General features: G+C 42.8%; 1 protein-coding gene across 4 annotated transcripts in view; it reads left to right on the top strand.

Moving 5' to 3' along the window:
- Positions 1 to 18,827, top strand: part of lats2 (large tumor suppressor kinase 2) — an 88,372-nt gene that overhangs the window by 34,905 nt on the left and 34,640 nt on the right. For all 4 annotated transcript variants that reach the window (XM_048532896.1, XM_048532894.1, XM_048532895.1 and 1 more), the window contains one exon: positions 7,891 to 8,023. In XM_048532896.1, the coding sequence (XP_048388853.1) occupies positions 7,891 to 8,023 (133 nt within the window). The remainder of the gene's footprint in view (positions 1 to 7,890; positions 8,024 to 18,827) is intronic.

Raw genomic sequence — 18,827 nt, 5'->3', positions numbered from 1 at the left:
TTTAAATGTTGTAATCTTATTCATCTCCTGTAGCAGCTCTGTATTATACATGCACCACCCTCTGATCCCTTCTAAATCTTTCCCCCCTCACCCTAAGTCCTGTAGTTCTGGACTCCACCTTAGGAAAAGGACCTTTGCTATTCTCCCTATCCATGTCATACATATTTTTGTAAACCTCTGAGGTTACCCCTCAGCCTCTGATGCTCGATGTTAGAAAGCATTTCTGTATGCAAGGTGGTAAGATCTGGAACTCTCTTATATAGATGGTAGTTGATGCTAGATCAGTTGTAATTTTAAATCTGAGATAAATGCGTATTTGTGGAGCAAAAGTATTAAGGAATATAGGCTAAAAGCAGGTGTATGGGGTTAGGCCACAGATCAGCCATGATCTCATTAAATGGCAGAACTGGCTTGAGAGACTGAATGGCCTATTCCTGTTCCTATGTTCCTGTAATTTCTAAAGTAACTGCACTTTCTATTTTGAGTTGGTGCTTGCTCACGTTAGTTCAAACAATGCACCATCTTGTGAAAATTGTTCTCTTTATGATGTGGCACTGGGGAGTGGAGTATGAGAAGAAGGAAGCGGATTACAATTAGGGCAGCACTGCAGCTCAGTGCTTAGTACTGCTGTCTCAGTATTAGGGACCCACGCTTGACTCTGCCCTTGGATGACAGTCTGGAGGTTGCATGTTCTCCCTGTGGCTGTGTGAGTTTCCCCGGGTGCTCAGGTTTCCTTCCGCAGTCCAAAGATGTACAAGTTAGATGGAATGACCATGTTAATTTGCCCATAGTGTCTAGGGATGTGCAGGCTAGTTGGATTAGCTGGGGGAAATGCAGGATTACAGGGACAGGGCAGAGGCTGCGTTTGGGTGGGATGCTGATTGAGGTTTGATGTGGTCTAGTTGAGCCAAATGGCCTGCTTCCACATTTAGGTTTCTATGATTCTAAAATGTAGTCCAGAAACAGTAGGAGACTAAAGAAGGGGAGTGTTAAGAATTATAGTTTTTAATTTGGTTAGGTGTGGATAGATATTAGAAAGGTGAACGATACATCACTGAATACATAGATCATCAATAGGAACAGGAATGAACCACAGACTAATCTGTTACCTCAACTCTGCCTTTCCCTCTTAACTCCATCTCTTGATTCCCTTACTGAAGTTGACAACGTGTGCTGAGACTAGCAAACATTTTTTTTGACATTTCAGCCATGACTTGGGAATTAAGCTCACTGTGGCATCTTTCTAGTAGTATTCTGGTCTGGAGGGCTTTGTCATCCACTCCTACTTCCAGTGAAGAGGATTTGCTGGCCTGGACCAAGATCTCTAAGCAGTGTTACAGAATTTAAGGGCCTTTGATCTGCAGGTCTTGCAAAAAGTTCTATCCTTTCAAACATTGTTTTTTTTGCAGTTGGCTCTAGGGACGGTAGGCTGTCTTAAATATCATCAAAGATCTCCAATTTCCTATGTTTGCCCCTAAAAGGTTGTGAATCTAATAAGCGGACAACAAACTTCAGCTATGATGATGAGCTGCAGTACCGATTCGACATTCTCCATGTCAGCCTGAAAAGGTGCAGGCTGGGACTGTGCACACATTAAATTTCTGGGCAAACGCTCATTGGACTGCTACATTTGGAAAGTAAATGAAAGATTTTTTTTTGAAAAGGTTTGCAAGTAATGAAATCTGAGGGGGAAAAACAAGTAAGAAACACACTGTTTGAAGAAAAAGGTGGGTGTTTTTTTTCTAGGTTTTCACCAGATCTCATCTTAAGTGGAGTATCCAATGCTCCATTCTCCCTGGCGGATAAACCCTTTCAAAAATACCATATTCAGTCTTATAAGGATGGGACTTAATAGCAATACATTCTGTTGAGTAAATAGCAATAAAACAGCCTGCTGCATCTTTGCTTCAAATACACCTTCCAGAAGCTTTGCCCTTACTGTGCATGAGCGTTCCACTGTACTATAGACACACACCAAACAAAAATGATTACCTAATTAATCCTATGATTAAAGTGCCTGTCTTAGTGGAGTCTTTAATGGAAATCTATTGCTTTAGAACTGTCCTCATTCGTGATAAAGATAAAATGCATCTCCCATGGTAGAACCCTATTCAATGTCACATTCTTAATCTTTGCATACTAATGCTGGTATTGACATTAATTGCATTGCAGATTCATACCATAATTTCACAACTACAGAAATAATTGCATTCCTGATTTGGCTGAAGGTGTTCTTGCATTGAACTGGTAAAACTTACAGAAAACCACTCAGTTTTGACTCTTCTGTGAGTTAGCTGATTCAAAGGGCAAATAATAGTCATGCAAGTTTTGAGAAGATTTGTAGCTCAGGTTGAGGTTCTGGATGTGAGTTTGCCCGCTGAGCTGGAAGGTTAGTTTTCAGACGTTTCGTCACCATTCTAGGTAACATCATCAGTGAGCCTCCGACGGAGCACTGGTGTTATGTCCCGCTTTCTATTTATCTGGTTAGGTTTCCTTGGGTTGGTGATGTCATTTCCTGTTCTTTTTCTCAGGGGATGGTAGATTGGCTCCAAGTCAATGTGTTTGTTGATGGAATTCCGGTTGGAATGCCATGCTTCTAGGAATTCTCGTGCATGTCTCTGTTTGGCTTATCCTAGGATGGATGTGTTGTCCCAATCAAAGTGGCGTCCTTCCTTATCTGTATGTAAGGATACGAGTGATAGTGGGTCATGTCGTTTTGTGGCTAGTTGATGTTCATGTATCCTGGTGGCTAGCTTCCTGCCAGTTTGTCCAATGTAGTGTTTGTCACAGTTCTTGCAAGGTATTTTGTAGATGACGTTTGTTTTATTTGTTGTCTGTATAGGGTCTTTTAAGTTCATTAGCTGCTGTTTTAGTGTGTTGGTGGGTTTGTGGGCTACCCTGATGCCGAGGGGTCCGAGTAGTCTGGCAGTCATTTCAGAAATGTCTTTGATGTAGGGGAGCGTGGTTATGGTTTCTGAGCCCGTTTTGTTTAGGTGTATAGGTGTATAGCTGTATAGGTGTATACAGCGTATTCAAAAAGAATGGGTACCCTATGAACACAGTCCGCCGATTTCTCAGCAATAAACCCAAACAAACAAACAAACAAACAAAACGGGCTCAGAAACCATAACCACGCTCCCCTACATCAAAGACATTTCTGAAATGACTGCCAGACTACTCGGACCCCTCGGCATCAGGGTAGCCCACAAACCCACCAACACACTAAAACAGCAGCTAATGAACTTAAAAGACCCTATACAGACAACAAATAAAACAAACGTCATCTACAAAATACCTTGCAAGAACTGTGACAAACACTACATTGGACAAACTGGCAGGAAGCTAGCCATCAGGATACATGAACATCAACTAGCCACAAAACGACATGACCCACTATCACTCGTATCCTTACATACAGATAAGGAAGGACACCACTTTGATTGGGACAACACATCCATCCTAGGATAAGCCAAACAGAGACATGCACGAGAATTCCTAGAAGCATGGCATTCCAACCGGAATTCCATCAACAAACACATTGACTTGGAGCCAATCTACCATCCCCTGAGAAAAAGAACAGGAAATGACATCACCAACCCAAGGAAACCTAACCAGATAAATAGAAAGTGGGACATAACACCAGCGCTTCGTCGGAGGCTCACTGATAATGTTGCCTAGAATGGTGACGAAACGTCTGAAAACTAACCTTCCAGCTCAGCGGGCAAACTCACATCCAGAATAGTCATGCAATAACAAATTTCAGAGCTTCTGCATTGGTCAAGGAAGGAATAATGCCAGTCTGCACACCAGTCACTGATCTGTATCTATGATCGCTGTTGGAAGTCAGTGGCCCAGGTATTCTGATGGCCAGAGAGTCACTGAAGCAGAGCAGGCAGTTTACGCACTGTTGACCAGGCATGGCTCTCCCTACTGGCCTGAACTTCCCACTCTACCAACTGGGCCTAGGCCTGAAACAACAATCCCGCCCTCCACCGTCCCCAGATCTATCACATCAGACCTGGTAGCCTCCTTCCCACTAACTCGTCACACTTCTTGACAATTGCCCTGTCTTTCTCCTCTCACCATTCGTATGATCTGTTGATCTCTCTGCTGTAAATTCTATGTCTATGTGCCCCTCCGCACTTCACCTGATGAAGGGGCAGTGATCCGAAAACTTGTGATATTCAAATAAACCTGTTGGACTATAACCTGGTGTCATGTGACTGGCGATTGTTGTTACACACCCTTGGAATAGATGGGTAAATCCCAATGGGGAGTGCTTTTTCTGTGCATATGTATGATAATGTTGGCTGTCCCCTATGTGATATGTCTGCATAGATACCATATTCTTTCCAGCTCTCCACCTGTTTGTTTGGAATCCTTTATCAACTTGTTGTAATTTGTTTCTAGCTACTAAAACTGTTGATTATAAGAGCTTCAACGTCTCATGGAAGTTATAGTCTGACCCGTAGACCTTGTCCTTGTCAAGCTGCTGCTTCATTTGCTGCCCTACCTTGTTCTACATGGCTGCTACAAGATCTCCTCCTATGATCAGATTTCCTTTTATAAGTTTATAATCCTTTTCTAGGATCATATTCACTTACAGGTCCATTTTTAATATTCATTCTATATTTTCTGGCCTCTGACATTCTTTTCTCATTTTGCCAATCCACTGAACTTGCCTCAAGTCCCTTGTCTTTCATAACTAGAATTCATGGAGTATATTTGGGACAGTTTCCTGGAATGATATATTGTGGATCCAACTAGACGTCAGGTTACTTTGGATCTGGTGTTGTGTAATGAAACAGGTTTAATAAATAACCTCACACAAACAAATCATGTAGAGAACAGCAACCATCACGTCGTATAATTTAGCATTCTGTTTGAGAAGGAGAAATTTGAGGTCTGAAACAATTGTACTAAACTTAAACTTCTCATCTCTGGAATCAATCTAGTGAATCTCCTCTGAACTACTTCCAATGCGTCTACATCCTTCCAAGTAGGGGTCTAAAACTACGCTGTACTCCAAGTGGAGTCTTATCAGTGCCTTCTACGCTTGCAGCAACATTTCCCTACTTATATACTCTCTCTTCCTTTAGCAATAATTGCTAAAATTCCACTTGCCTTTATTACCTGCTGTACCTGCATTCTAGTTTTCTGTGATTCATGCAAGAGGCCAACTCAGATCTGCACCAAAACACTCTGAAGTTTGTCTCAATTTAAACAATAAATTGCCTTTCAGTTCCTCTAACTAAAATGCATAACGTCACACTATCCATGTTAAACTTAATCTGCAAAACTGTGGCCCATTCACCTGACCTATCCATATCCATTATTAAATTTCTTATTTCTTCATTGCAGTGTGCTTTCCCACCTAATTAGTGTCTTCTGCAAATTTGGCTATGGTATTCAGATACATGACCTTGAAATTTGTTCTATAATGAAATTTCACCACCTGCGGATAATTCCCTGGTGCAATATGACATTTATACATTCTGTGCCACAGTAATTAGTGCTGGGATCATAATTATTTACAATATATGTTAATAGATTGGATGATGGAAATGCAAAGTCTGCAGATGACACAAAAATGGTAGTTAGTGACAATGACAGAGTCTTCAGATGGATATAGGTAAATGAGGTTATTACAGCACTTTGGCAAGAAGAATAGAGGATCCGAATATTGTTTTAAATGGGCAAAGACTGCAGAAAGCTGCATTACACAGGGATTTGGGGAGTCTTGGTCATGAATCACAAAAACAAGCATCCTAATTCAGTGGGAAATAATGATGACAAATGGACCATTAACCTTACATTCAAAGGGAATGAAGCATAAGAATGTGGAAGCTTTGCTAAAATAATGCTAGGTGCTGGCCTGACCACACCTGGAATACTGTGAACAGTTTTGGTCCCTTTACCTAAAAAACTGGCATTAGAGACAGTCTAGTGAAGGTTCAATAAGTTGATCCCGGATATACAAAGATTATTTTCTGAGCAGTGGTTGATTTGGTTGGATACTCACAGGAGTTTAGAAGGCAGAGAGGAGATGTTATTGAAACATGTAAGTTTACAAGGGGCTTGACAGAGTAGATGCAGTGATTGTCCCCTCCTTGTGGGAGAGTCCAAGGCCAAAAGACATAATCTCAGAGTGAGGGATCACCCATTTAAGACTCGGATGAAGAGAAATTTTTTTGAGAGTGGTGAACCTGTGGAATTCTTTACACCAGAGGGCAGACTATTAGATGAGCCATTATGTAATGGAAGGGCGGAACAGACTTGACTTCGGCCAAATGGTTTCTTCTTTTCATATAACTAATGATTTTATGGTCTAATAAGCCAATGGTTTGTATTTTCCACTGGCTCTAAATGTTCTCACTACAGTGATAACATGCATGAGACACTTGCAATACATGTATTACTTTGTGCTAATTTTTGATCGCTCTTCTGTATGGCATATAGCCTTAGTATGTTCTTTCTGAATCACTGCGTCTATATTCAGTCAGCTCCTAATCCTCCTAATTGTTCAGCGTTTGTACATGCAAAATGGATAGTACCTCAGCAGTTTCTACGTGCTGTTGAGATTCTGTAAATGTGTAACCTTAAGGAATGTACCCTAGCAGTTTAATTCCCATACTCTTAAAACCACTGCATTTTCAACACTATGTATTGTTTTATCTGGATCTTTCTGATCTTTCTAATCTTTCTGCCCTTGTCTTTTTCGAACATACTTTGGAATAAAATTTATTTCTGATGGCCTTATATAATCCTGAAGGTTTGCTGAATTTTCTCTGAAACTTCAGCCTTAAAGAATGCCTTTCACCCTGCAAGCATGGCATTCAAGTACACACAAATGGTGGAGGTTACTGTCATACTTTCCCATGTTACGATTACTTATTACTGTCGAATATTTGGATTTCTCCCAAAAACCAATTGATAGGGTAATCTTCATCCATTTTAAGTGTGTTCTTTACATAGACTGCCCATGGCAGGGCAAATATTAATTTACAATTTGTTTGATCTGCTATGATTTTATGAAACGTCTATTACTGCATAGTTTGTTTCACACCCTCCATAACTGAAGGACCTGTCAGCTGCCCTGTTCAACACCACAATACTTATATTTTCAACACACGTTCCTGAATTCAACATTGATAAGTGCTCCCCAGCTCCACTGTCAGTTAGAAATATACCTGGTGCCCCCAATCTGGTCTATATTAATTTCCCCAGGACTCTTCCACTTTTACTGTATTTTCTTTACCATGTATTGTAGTAGGCTGATTTAAATATAGATGTGATGTCTGCGAAATTCCAGCTGAATTTTTTTTACCACATCCCAGACCTTCAGATTGCTACAATGTAGTTCAGGTCTCTTGCTAATTGGAGATTTGTAATGACTATGAGCATTTACGTTTTTACATTTTATCAATGATCTCCTATATAAATTTACTATATTCTTTATTTCCAACTCCTACCACCTTTTAGTCTCTCTAGTATAGTAAGAAAGTTCTTCCTGATATTCCCCTGCATCTCTTGTTCAAAATTTTAGATGTGGTCCCTTGATTCCAGTACTGACCCACTAATGGGAAGAAATTTTCTTTGTCTACCTTACCTCCTGTAGTTGGGGTATACCAAAGCTTATCCCTCCTTTGCCTCCACGTGAGAGTTCCACAGACTGGCTGTACTTCTGAATCACTTATTTGCACTTGCACTTTAATAAAGGGAGTTAAAAATACTTGCTGGGGAATTTACTGAACCAGAAACTAATACATCCTGCAGCAGCTGAAATGCCACCTATTTGCATTGTAACCTACCTGTTTGTAACTAATGTTTGTCATGTCAGTCTGAAAGTTACAATTTTATTTCCTCATTTTAAATTTTTTGTGCTTTTAGGAAATGGCAATCCGAGCACTGAAGCAGACTGGCAGCAGAAACTTAGAAGCTGCTCTAGACTTCATAAGTAAGATGGGCTACCTGGATCCTAGGACTGAACGGATCGTAAGAGTTATTAAGCAAACATCATCAGGTAAACTCACAGCATCAATTTGGATAAATAAAATTTAGTGCTAATTGTTTTAAAAATAACTAAATTCAACTTCCTACATTAAGAGTTGCAGGAATACATGAAGCATGATTTTCTGTTTCTTGTTCACTAGCTTTGGGTGACTCTGGATCAAGCACAGGGGTGAAAAACTTTGGAAACTGTTGCTGGTGCATAATTGTTTGGGATTTTCTACCAATGAGCTGGCAACAACTCTCTCAAACCACTGTCATAACTTTGAAACCCCTCTGTGTTCTTCCTCCCTATAAACTCTGTCTCCTCCTTCCTTTTCTGTGATACCTTTTAGTGCAAGCACCGGAGGTGCAACACCTATGTGGATTTCTAACTCCTGCTTTCTGCTCATTCAAGATTCCAAATTTGTTTTTATTCTAAATAGTAGTCCAAAAGAGAAGTAATTGGCCATTTTGGTAATTGAATCAACACTTTTATACTGATGGTGTGATGGGCTTGGGCTTGATTCTTGGCGTTTTCTTCCCATTACTATTATGACATTACAGATTGTCATTGCCATTGAAGAGAGCTCATGGATGCCCAGTTTTGAGTTATTAGATCTGTTCAAAGTATCTTGCAGAGGGAGGGAGAGAGCAAAGTTTTGAGAGCATGAGTGTAGCTGTGAAAGAATGAGTACGTGGGCTTGTGAAGAAGGAAGAATCTGTAAGGAGGTGTATGTCTGTGTATACATGTACCCAAGCTACCACCTCTCCTCTTTCTGAACTGATAAAAGGGTTTTTGCTTGGGGAAAAGAAGATTTTATTAAGTAGACTGGGAGCAACTACTTCTGAGAAAATCTATAACTGAACAGCAGGGTAGATTCAAAATGGAATTGGTGAGAGTGCATGCCCAGAATATTCCATTTAGGAAGAAATGCAGGAACAACTAACCCAGAGGTCCCTGAATATCTAAAAATATTCTGGAAAGGAGAGACTTTCCACAGGTAGAAAGGGAGCAAATCAATGGAGGCTTTCTGGTGTTCAGAAAGGGTAGGGTGATCTTAAGAAAGAAATTAGGAGAGCAAAGAGAGCGCATGAAGAACCACAAGCAGAAAAGCTGAGAGAGAAGCCCAAGATATTCTATAAATATATCAAAGAGAAGAGGATAACCAGGAAAAGAACAGGTTCTATTGGGTTTCAAGAGGGCAATCTGTGTGCAGAGCCAGAGGACATTGGTATGGTGTTAAATGAGTACTTCGCACCTGAATTCATTTTGAAGAAGGTTGATGTAGTTGTATTATTCAGGAAGAGGGGCTGAGAGGTTCTAAGCAGTTTGACTTGGGTGTGAGGGGTTATTGGAGCTTTAAGCAGGTTTAAAACCGTACATCCAAATGAGTTGTATCACAGGCTGTGACAGGAGATGAGGGAAATTGCAGACGCTCTAACCCAAATTTGTAATGCCTGTCTGGCCTTGGGGAGCTGCTAGAGGGCTAGAAGGTGGCTTATGTAATTCCACTTTTCGAGGAGAGTAGTGGACGTAAACCAGGGAAATACAGACTAATGTGTCTTGGGATTGTTGGTGAATATTCTGAAGTAGAGAAATAATCTTCACTTGAAGGAGGCAAGACTTGATCATGGCTAGTCAGCATGTCTTTGTCATGGGGAGGTTGGGCCTAACAAATTTGATTCAATTTTTTGATGGAATGGCCGGGTACAGGTCGATGAGTTTATATGGATTTCAGCAAAGCCATTGACAAGGTCCCACATGGGAGATTGATAAAGAAGGTAAAATCTTAACAGGTTGGATCCAAACTTGGCTTAATATAGGAGACTGACAGAGCTCGTGGAAGCAGTTGTGACTGGAGGCCCGTGTCCAATGGCATACCATGGCATATCAGTGCCAGATCTATTATTTTTCCTTACATAAGCGATATAGAAGAAAATGTTGGGAAATGTCGATAACTAAGTTTGTGGATGAGACTAAGATTTGTCGGATGGTCAGCAATGATGAAGAAGGTGTTTGGTAAATGGAGGATATTAATGGACTAGTCTAATGGGCAGATTAGTGGTAGATGGAAATTAACTTTGATAAGTGTGAGGTGATGCACTTTGGAAGAAGTAACAAGACAAGTTAGTACTCAGTGAATGGCAGGACACTAGGAACCTTTGACAAACAGAGATCTTGGAGTGCTTAACCACAGACCCCTGAAGGCGGCAGGAGTGGTTAATAGGTTAGTTAAAGGCTCAGTAACAAGGTTGCATAAATTTGAGGTGAAAGGCAAGACGTTTAGAAGGGATTTGAGGGAAAAAACCTTTCACCTCAGAAGGTAGTGACAATCTGGAATGCCTTGTCTGGGAGGGTAGTTGAGGCAGGAAACCTCTCAGCTTTTAAAGCGTACTTGTTTAAGCACACGAAATGTCATAAGATTCAAGGTAGTGGGCCAAGTGCTGGAAAGTGAAACTAGTGTAGGTTTTGTTTTGTCAGTGCAGACTAGATCGGCCAAAGAGCCTCTTCTGAGTGACTCTGTTTGGCTCTGATGCTTGGCACCTTGTGATGGCCAGAATTCTTTGTTTTGGAATTTCAGAAAATCATATGTGCAAAATCTTATCTTTCAAAGTTTGGTCACTGACCTCCTGGATGAGTGAAAAATTGAAATGGGATCCCCCATACAGAAAGGTTAGACAAACCTGTATTAAATGCATTTTTTCTGGCATTACTGATGCTGATACTCCTGACCTCTGGGCATTCGCATTCTTCAATATATTGCTCGGATACCGAAAAACTAAACATACAAAAAGAAACCTATAACCTTCAACAGAGATAACAAAGGATAGAACTGGATGAACATAGCAGGCCAAGCAGCATCAGGGAGCAGGAAAGCTGATGTTATGGATCTGGACCCTTCTTCAGAAATGGGGGAGGGGAAAATGTTCTGAAATAAATAGAGGCGGAGGCGGAGGTGGATGGAAGGTGGAGGATGATGCGTTGGATCTGGAGGTTGGTGGAGTGGTGAGGGGGTTTCTATTTTTGTTATTATTGGGGGTGGTGTTGTGAGAGATGAGTTGCGGGAGACACAAAAGATGCAGTCAAGGGCGTTTTTTGACCACTGTGGGAGGGGGTGAAAAGTTGTGGTCGTTGAAAAATGAGTACATCTGGGATGTCCGGGAGTGGAATGCCTCATCTTGGGAGCAGATGTGACAGAGACCAAAGAATTGGGAATGGGGATGGCATTTTTTCAGCAAGGTGGGTGGGAGGGTGTATATTTTAGGTAGCTGTAGGAGTTGGTACGCTTGAAATGGATATCGGTTTCCAGGTGGATGTCAGAGATGGAGACAGAAAGGCCCAGGAAGGAGAGGGAGGTATCAGAGATGGTCCAGGTGAACTTAAGGTTGGGTGGAAGGTGTTAGTGAAGTGCCTGAACAGTTCGAGCTCCTCATGGGAGCACAAGGCAGCACCGATACAGTCAACAATATAATGGAGGAAAAGGTGGGGGGATAGGGCCAGTATCGCTTCAGAAGAGGGATTGTTCCAAAAATCCTACAAAGAGGCAGGCATAGCTTGGGCCCATACAGGGTCCCTGGCTACCCCCTATGTCTGCAGGAAGTGGGAGGATTTGTAGGAGTTGTTGTTAGAGGTGAGGACGAGTTCAGCTAAGCAGACAAGGGTGTCACTGGAGGGGGACTGGTCAGGCCTGCGGGACAGGAAGAAGTGGAGGGCCTTTAGGCCATCTGCATGGGAATGCAAGTATATAGGGGCTGGATATCCATGGTGAAGATGAGGTGTTTAGGACCAGGGAATAGGAAGTTTTGGGGGAGGTGGAGGGCATGGGTGGTGTCACGGACATAGGTGTGGAGCTTTTGGACCGGGGGGAGAAAATGCTGTTGAGATGAGTGGAGATTAGTTCAGTGGGGCGGGAGCAGGTGGAGAAAATGGGTCGACCAGGGCAGTCGGGTTTGTGGATTTTGGGAAGGAGATAGAAACGGGCAGTGCGGGGTTGAGGAGTGATGAGGTTGGAGACTGTGGGTGTGAGGTCACCTGAAGTGATGAGGCTGTGGATGGTCTGGGAGATGATGTTTTGGTGGTTGGGCGTGGAGTCATGATCAAGGGGGCGGTAGGAGGAGGTGTCAGAGAGCTGGCTCCTGGCCTTGGTGATATAGAGGTCAGTGCGCGCACAACAACTGCACCATCCATGTCCGCGGGTTCCTACGCTCTTGTTTCTAAGCCCTTGATCTTTGCTGGCTTGATGCCATTTTTGCAATTTCTCTGCATATTTCCTTTGCTCCCACTCGTTTATTTCCTGCTTCAGACTTCATGTCAAGCTTTGAGTGATGATAAGCTCAGGCTTGATGTGCCAAGCACAGCTGAATAGTTTGTCACTGAAATAAAAGCAAGAACTCTGGGTGCTGGAAATCTGAAACAAATAGAGAAATTGCTGGCATAACTCAGCAGGTCTGAAAGCAGTTTTGGGATGAAAGCAGAGTTAATGTTTTTAAGTCCAGTGACTCTTAGTAAGAGTCTTAGCAAGTAGAGAAATAGTGGTTTAGGGGTTGATCAGAATGCATGTATTTGCTGAAAACAATCCATGTCATAATAGGGTGTGGGGATGGGTTTAAAAAAAGGATTGCTTTTAGCACAGTCATCCATTCTGACCTACTACTAGGTCTATTATCATACTATGTTATTCAACTTCTCTTCAATCCTGGCATACTGTCCATAATCTCCATGTGCACCTTCCCTTCTATATTTTTCTGCCCTTGTCTCTGTGTCTCCCTCTCTCTCCCTGACTCTGTGCCTTTTTTCTCGCTGTCTCTCATGCAGTCTCTCACACTGTCTCTCGCTCGTGCGACACCCCCCGGGCTCTCGCTCGCGCGACGCGCCCCCCCCGGGCTCTCGCTCGCGTGACGCGCCCCCCCGGGCTCTCGCTCGCGCGACGCGCCCCCCCCCCGTTCCCTGGAGTTAAGAGTCCACTGATGATCGTGAATGCTTTGTTTTTGTCAGGAAAAATCCATCTGGTTCACTAATGTCCTCCCGGGAAGGAAACTACCAAGGGCCACCGGATCTGAAATATTAACTCTGATTTTTTTTATTCATAGATGTTGCCAGACCTGCTGAGCTTTTCCAGCAACTTCTGTTTTTGTTCCTGATTTACAGGATCCACATTTATTTTGGTTTTTACCATCCTTAAGTGGCCTGGCCAACATGTGACTCCAGACCCACAACAGTGTGGTTAACTCATAGCTGCCCTCTGGGCAATAAATGATGGCCTAGGCAGTGATGCCGTCAACCCTGAACGAATAAAGAAAAAAATCTCCAAGTGTCCACTCATCTCTCCCCTTCCCCTCCTTCCTCCCCCAACTTCGTCTTCAGCATAAATACTGCTTTTTCCTAGCTGTGAACAGCTCTGAAGTTGGTTTACTGGAGTTGAAACATTAACTCTGCTTTCTTCCCACAAAGGTTGCCAGACCTGCTGAGTTTCACGAGCAACTTTTGTTTTTGAATAGTTGGTCAATTCATTCGTGAGACACTAATATGAGTAATGGCCACTCAAATGATGAACCAAAAAAAGTTGCTCTGTGGAATTTTAACCTAACGAGAAGTCGATACTTGAAAAGAAAGGAGGGGAGATTTAGACAAGTGTCCAGAGGAAACTGAATAAGTAAGTTATGTTTGGAGACAAATTTCAGCCATTATAGATTTGGGGGTGAACATTCTAGATGGTCAGTTATAAATGGAAGAAACAAAGAAATTTTGGAATATTTTGCTTCCAAGATGTTGTTAATATTTATCTATTTTGGAATTTGTGGACAGGTGTTCAAATGGAATGAAGGACTTGTCAAAAATACAGGCACAAGCTTCCCAGTCTTCCATTAATTAATTTTAATATAGTGAAAATTCATGAGTACCTTGTCCTGAATTCGTGTTAAACACTTGTGCCCTACTAAATCCCTTCACCACCCAAATGCTGAAGAGCTATAAAATGTTAATGTGTGGTAGGTACCATGTCATATAACACTGAATAGATTGATATTAAGTCAGGGTTGCTGCTAAAATTTGTGATTGTCTTATGTTTGGAAGTGTTTCATGGGGGAAAAAAATTGTTTTATTGGATGATATAACGTTTTAACTTTACTATTTTCAATGCACATTTTTTCTCACTTCATACACAGTCCTTGGCTGATATGTCTTTAGATCTCTCATCTTGCTTTTATTCTGTTCTATGAGACTTGAGAGTAGCTCAGTTTAACATACATATGTGTGCACAAATCTACAATTCTAGCAAGAACACAAAATAGCAATCAGAAACAGAATGCCAATTCGAAATTCCCAGTCTTGAGAGTGCTGAAACTAACTGTAACACCACTGGAACACATTCAACTGGATTTCATAGGGTCACTCCTACAAAGTCAGAATAAAAAATTCTGTCTGATCATGATTGACCAGCATACCAGATGGATAGAAGCTTTCCCCACTAAAGACTATACTGCAATATCAGTAGCAAAAATATTGGCAGGAGAAATAATAGACACAAATAGATGAAATAATATTAGAAACTAGATCTATAACTTTCCTAGTATGTACAACACAGCTATTCTCTGAATAAATTCATTGAATTATCTGAAGAAGTCTGTGAAGTTAAAACAAAAGGAGTTGTTGGTTTGGCACAATCTGTTGAAATATTTTGAGCTCAATGATTCTTCTTTAGAAGACAAATCTCCAATACCTTTTAAGGCATCAGACATCGGAAAATGACACGGATACATGGCAGATGCAGTTTAATGTGGATAAATGTGTGGTTATCGACTTTGGTGGCAAGAACAGGAAGGCAGATTACTATCTAAATGGAGTCAAGTTAGATAAAGGGGAAGTACAATGAGATCTGGGTGTTCTTGTACATTAGTCAATGAAAGCAAGCATGCAGGTACAGCAGGCAGTGAAGAAAGCTAATGGCATGCTGGCCTTCATAATAAGAGGAATTGAGTATAACATAGAACATAGAACATTACAGCACAGTACCTTCGGCCCTCGATGTTGTGCCGACCTGTCATACCGATCTCAAGCCCATCTAACCTACACTATTCCATGTACGTGCGTATGCTTGTCCAATGACGACTTAAATGTACCTAAAGTTGGCGAATCTACTACCGTTGCAGGCAAAGCGTTCCATTCCCTTACTACTTTGAGTAAAGAAACTACCTCTGACATCTGTCCTATATCTTTCACCCCTCAATTTAAAGCTGTGCCCCCTCGTGCTCGCCGTCACCGTCCTAGGAAAAAGGATCTCCCTACCCACCCTATCTAACCCTCTGATTATTTTATATGTTTCAATTAAGTCACGTCTCAACCTTCTTCTCTCTAATGAAAACAGCCCCAAGTCCCTCAGCCTTTCCTCGTAAGACGTTCCCTCCATACCAGGCAACATCCTAGTAAATCTCCTCTGCAACCTTTCCAAAGCTTCCACATCCTTCTTATAATGCGGTGACCAGAACTGTACACAATACTCCAAGTGCGGCCGCACCAGAGTTTTGTACAGCTTCACCGTAACCTATTGGTTCCGGAACTCGATCCCTCTATTAATAAAAGCTTAAACACTGTATGCCTTCTTAACAGCCCTGTCAACCTGGGTGGCAACTTTCAAGGATCTGTGCACATGGACACAGAGATCTCTCTGCTCATCTACACTACTAAGAATCTTACCATTAGCCCTGTACTTTGCCTTCCGGTTACTCCTACCAAAGTCCATCACCTCACACTTGTCTGCATTAAACTCCATTTGCCACCTCTCAGCCCAGCTCTGCAGCTTATGTCTGTCTGCAACCTACAGCATCCTTCGTCACTATCCACAACTCCACCGACCTTAGTGTCGTCTGCAAATTTACTAACCCATCCTTCTACGCCCTCATCCAGGTCATTTATAAAAATGACAAACAGCAGTGGATCCAACACCGACCCTTGCGGTACACCACTAGTAACTGGTCTCCAGGATGAACATTTCCCATCAACTACCACCCTCTCTTCTTTCAGCAAGCCAATTTCCGATCCAAACTGCTTTATCTCCCACAATTCCATTCCTCCACATTTTGTACAATAGCCTATTGTGGGGAACCTTATCGAACGCCTGGCTGAAATCCATATACACCACATCAATCGGTTTACTCTCATCTCAAAGAACTCAATAAGGTTTGTGAGGCACGACCTTCCCTTCACAAAACCGTGCTGACTATCCCTAATCAATTTATTCTTTTCTAGATGATTATAAATCCTATCCCTTATAACCTTTTCCAACACTTTACCAACAACTGAGGTAAGGCTCACTGGTCTATAATTACCAGGGTTGTCTCTAATCCCCTTCTTGAACAGGGGAACCACATTTGCTATCCTCCAGTCATCTGGCACTATTCCTGTAGACAATGACAAGTTAAAGATCAATGCCAAAGCTTCGGCAATCTCCTCCCTGGCTTCCCAGAGGATCTGAGGATAAAACCCATCCGGCCCAGGGGACTTATCTATCTTCACCTTCTGAAGGATTTCTAATACCTCTTCCGTGTGAACCTCAATCCCACCTAGTCTAGTAGCCTGTATCTCAGTATTCTCCTCGACAACATGGTCGTTTTCTAGAGTGAATACTGTTGAAAAATATTCATTTAGCGCTTCCCCTATCTCATCTGACTCCACACACCACTTACCACTACTATCCTTGATTGGGCCTAATCTTACTTTCGTCATTCTTTTATTCCTTGAATACCTATAGAAAGCCTTAGGGTTTACCCTGATCCTATCCGCCAACAACTTCTCATGTCTCCTCCTGGCTCTTCTGAGCTCTCTCTATAGGTCTTTCCTGGCTACCTTGTAGCCCTCAAGTGCCCTAACTGAGCCTTCACATCTCATCCTAACATAAGCCTTCATCTTCCTCTTGACCAGAGATTCCACCTCCTTCGTAAACCACGGCTCCCGTACTCTACAGCTTCCTCCCTGCCTGACAGGTACATATTTATCTAGGACACACAGGAGCTTTTCCTTGAATAAGCTCCACATTTCTAATGTGCCCATTCTATGCTCCCTAAATCTTGCCTAATCTCATCGTAATTGCCTTTCCCCCAGCTATAACTCTTGCCCAGTGATAGACACCTATCCCTTTCCATCACTAAAGTAAACATAACAGAATTGTGATTGCTGTCACCAAAGTGCTCACCTACTTCCAAATCTAACACCTGTCTGGGGTCATTACCCAGTACCAAATCTAATGTGGCTTCGCCCCTTGTTGGCCTATCTACATACTGCGTCAGGAAGCCCTCCTGCACACTCTGGACAAAAACTGACCCATCTATAGTACTCGAACTATAGTGTTCCCAGTCAATATTTGGAAAGTTGAAGTCCCCCATGACAACTACCCTGTCTCTCTCACTCCTATCGAGAATCATCTTTGCTATCCTTTCCTCTACATCTCTGGAACTATTTGGAGGCCTATAGAAAACTCCCAACAGGGTGACCTCTCCTTTCCTGTTTCTAACCTCAGCCCATACTACCTCAGTTGACGAGTCCCCAAACATCCTTTCTGCAACTGTAATACTGTCCTTGACCAACAATGCCACACCTCTGCCCCTTTTACCATCTTCTCTGTTCTTACTGAAACATCTAAATCCCAGAACCTGCAACAACCATTCCTGTCCCTGGTCTATCCATGTCTTCGAAATGACCACAACATTGAAGTCCCAGGTACTAACCCATGCTGCAAGTTCACCCACCTTATTCTGGACGCTCCTGGCATTGAAGTAGACACACTTCAATCCAACTTCTTGCTTGGCAGTGCCATCTTGCTTCCCTGAAACTTTATTTCGGACCACCCTACTCTCAACCTTTTCCATAGTCGAACTACAATTTTGGTGCCCATCCCCCTGCTGAATTAGTTTAAACCCACCCGAACAGCCTTAGGAAATTCCCCCCCCCCCCCCCCCCCCAGGATATCGGTACCCCTCTGGTTCAGGTGAAGACCATCTTGCTTGTAGAGGTCCCACCTACCCCAGAAAGAACCCCAGTTATCCAAGAATCCAAAACCCTCCCTCCTGCACCATCCCTGTAGCCACATGTTCAACTCCCTATTCCTCTCCTCACTAGCACGTGGCACGGGCAACAAACCAGAGACAACAACTCTGTTCGTCCTAGCTCTCAGCTTCCATCCTAGCTCCCTGAATTTTGTCTTAAATCCCCATCTCTCTTCCTACCTATGTCGTTGGTGCCAATGTGGACCATGACTTGGGGCTGCTCCCCCTCCCCCTTAAGGATCCCAAAAACACAATCAGAGACATCACGCACCCTGGCACCTGGGAGGCAACACACCAACAGTGAGTCTCTCTCGTCCCCACAGAACCTCCTATCTGTCCCCCTAACTATGGAGTCCCCAATGACTAATGCTCTGCTCCTCTTCCCCCTTCCCTTCTGAGCAGCAGGGACAGACTCTGTGCCAGAGACCTGTGCCCCACTGCTTTCCCCTGGTAAGTCGTCTCCCCCAACAGTATCCAAAACGGTATACTTATTGTTGAGGGGAATGGCCACAGGGGATCCCTGCACTGCCTGCCGGTTCCCTTTCCGTCCCCTGACTGTAACCCATCTGCCTTTTTTCTGTACTTATAGGAGCAAAGAGGTCCTTCTGCAGCTGTACAGGGCCCTGGTGAGACCGCACCTGGAGTATTGTGTGCAGTTTTGGTCTCCAAATTTGAGGAAGGACATTCTTGCTATTGAGGGAGTGCAGCATAGGTTCACGAGGTCAATTCCTGGAATGGTGGGACTATCATATTTTGAAAGAGTGGAGCGACTTGGCTTGTATACACTTAAGTTTAGA

Source organism: Stegostoma tigrinum, chromosome 6, assembly GCF_030684315.1.
Source record: "Stegostoma tigrinum isolate sSteTig4 chromosome 6, sSteTig4.hap1, whole genome shotgun sequence".
NCBI lineage: Eukaryota > Metazoa > Chordata > Chondrichthyes > Orectolobiformes > Stegostomatidae > Stegostoma > Stegostoma tigrinum.
Note: the sequence above shows the minus strand (reverse complement) of the source record. Positions and strands in the feature narration are given on the sequence as shown.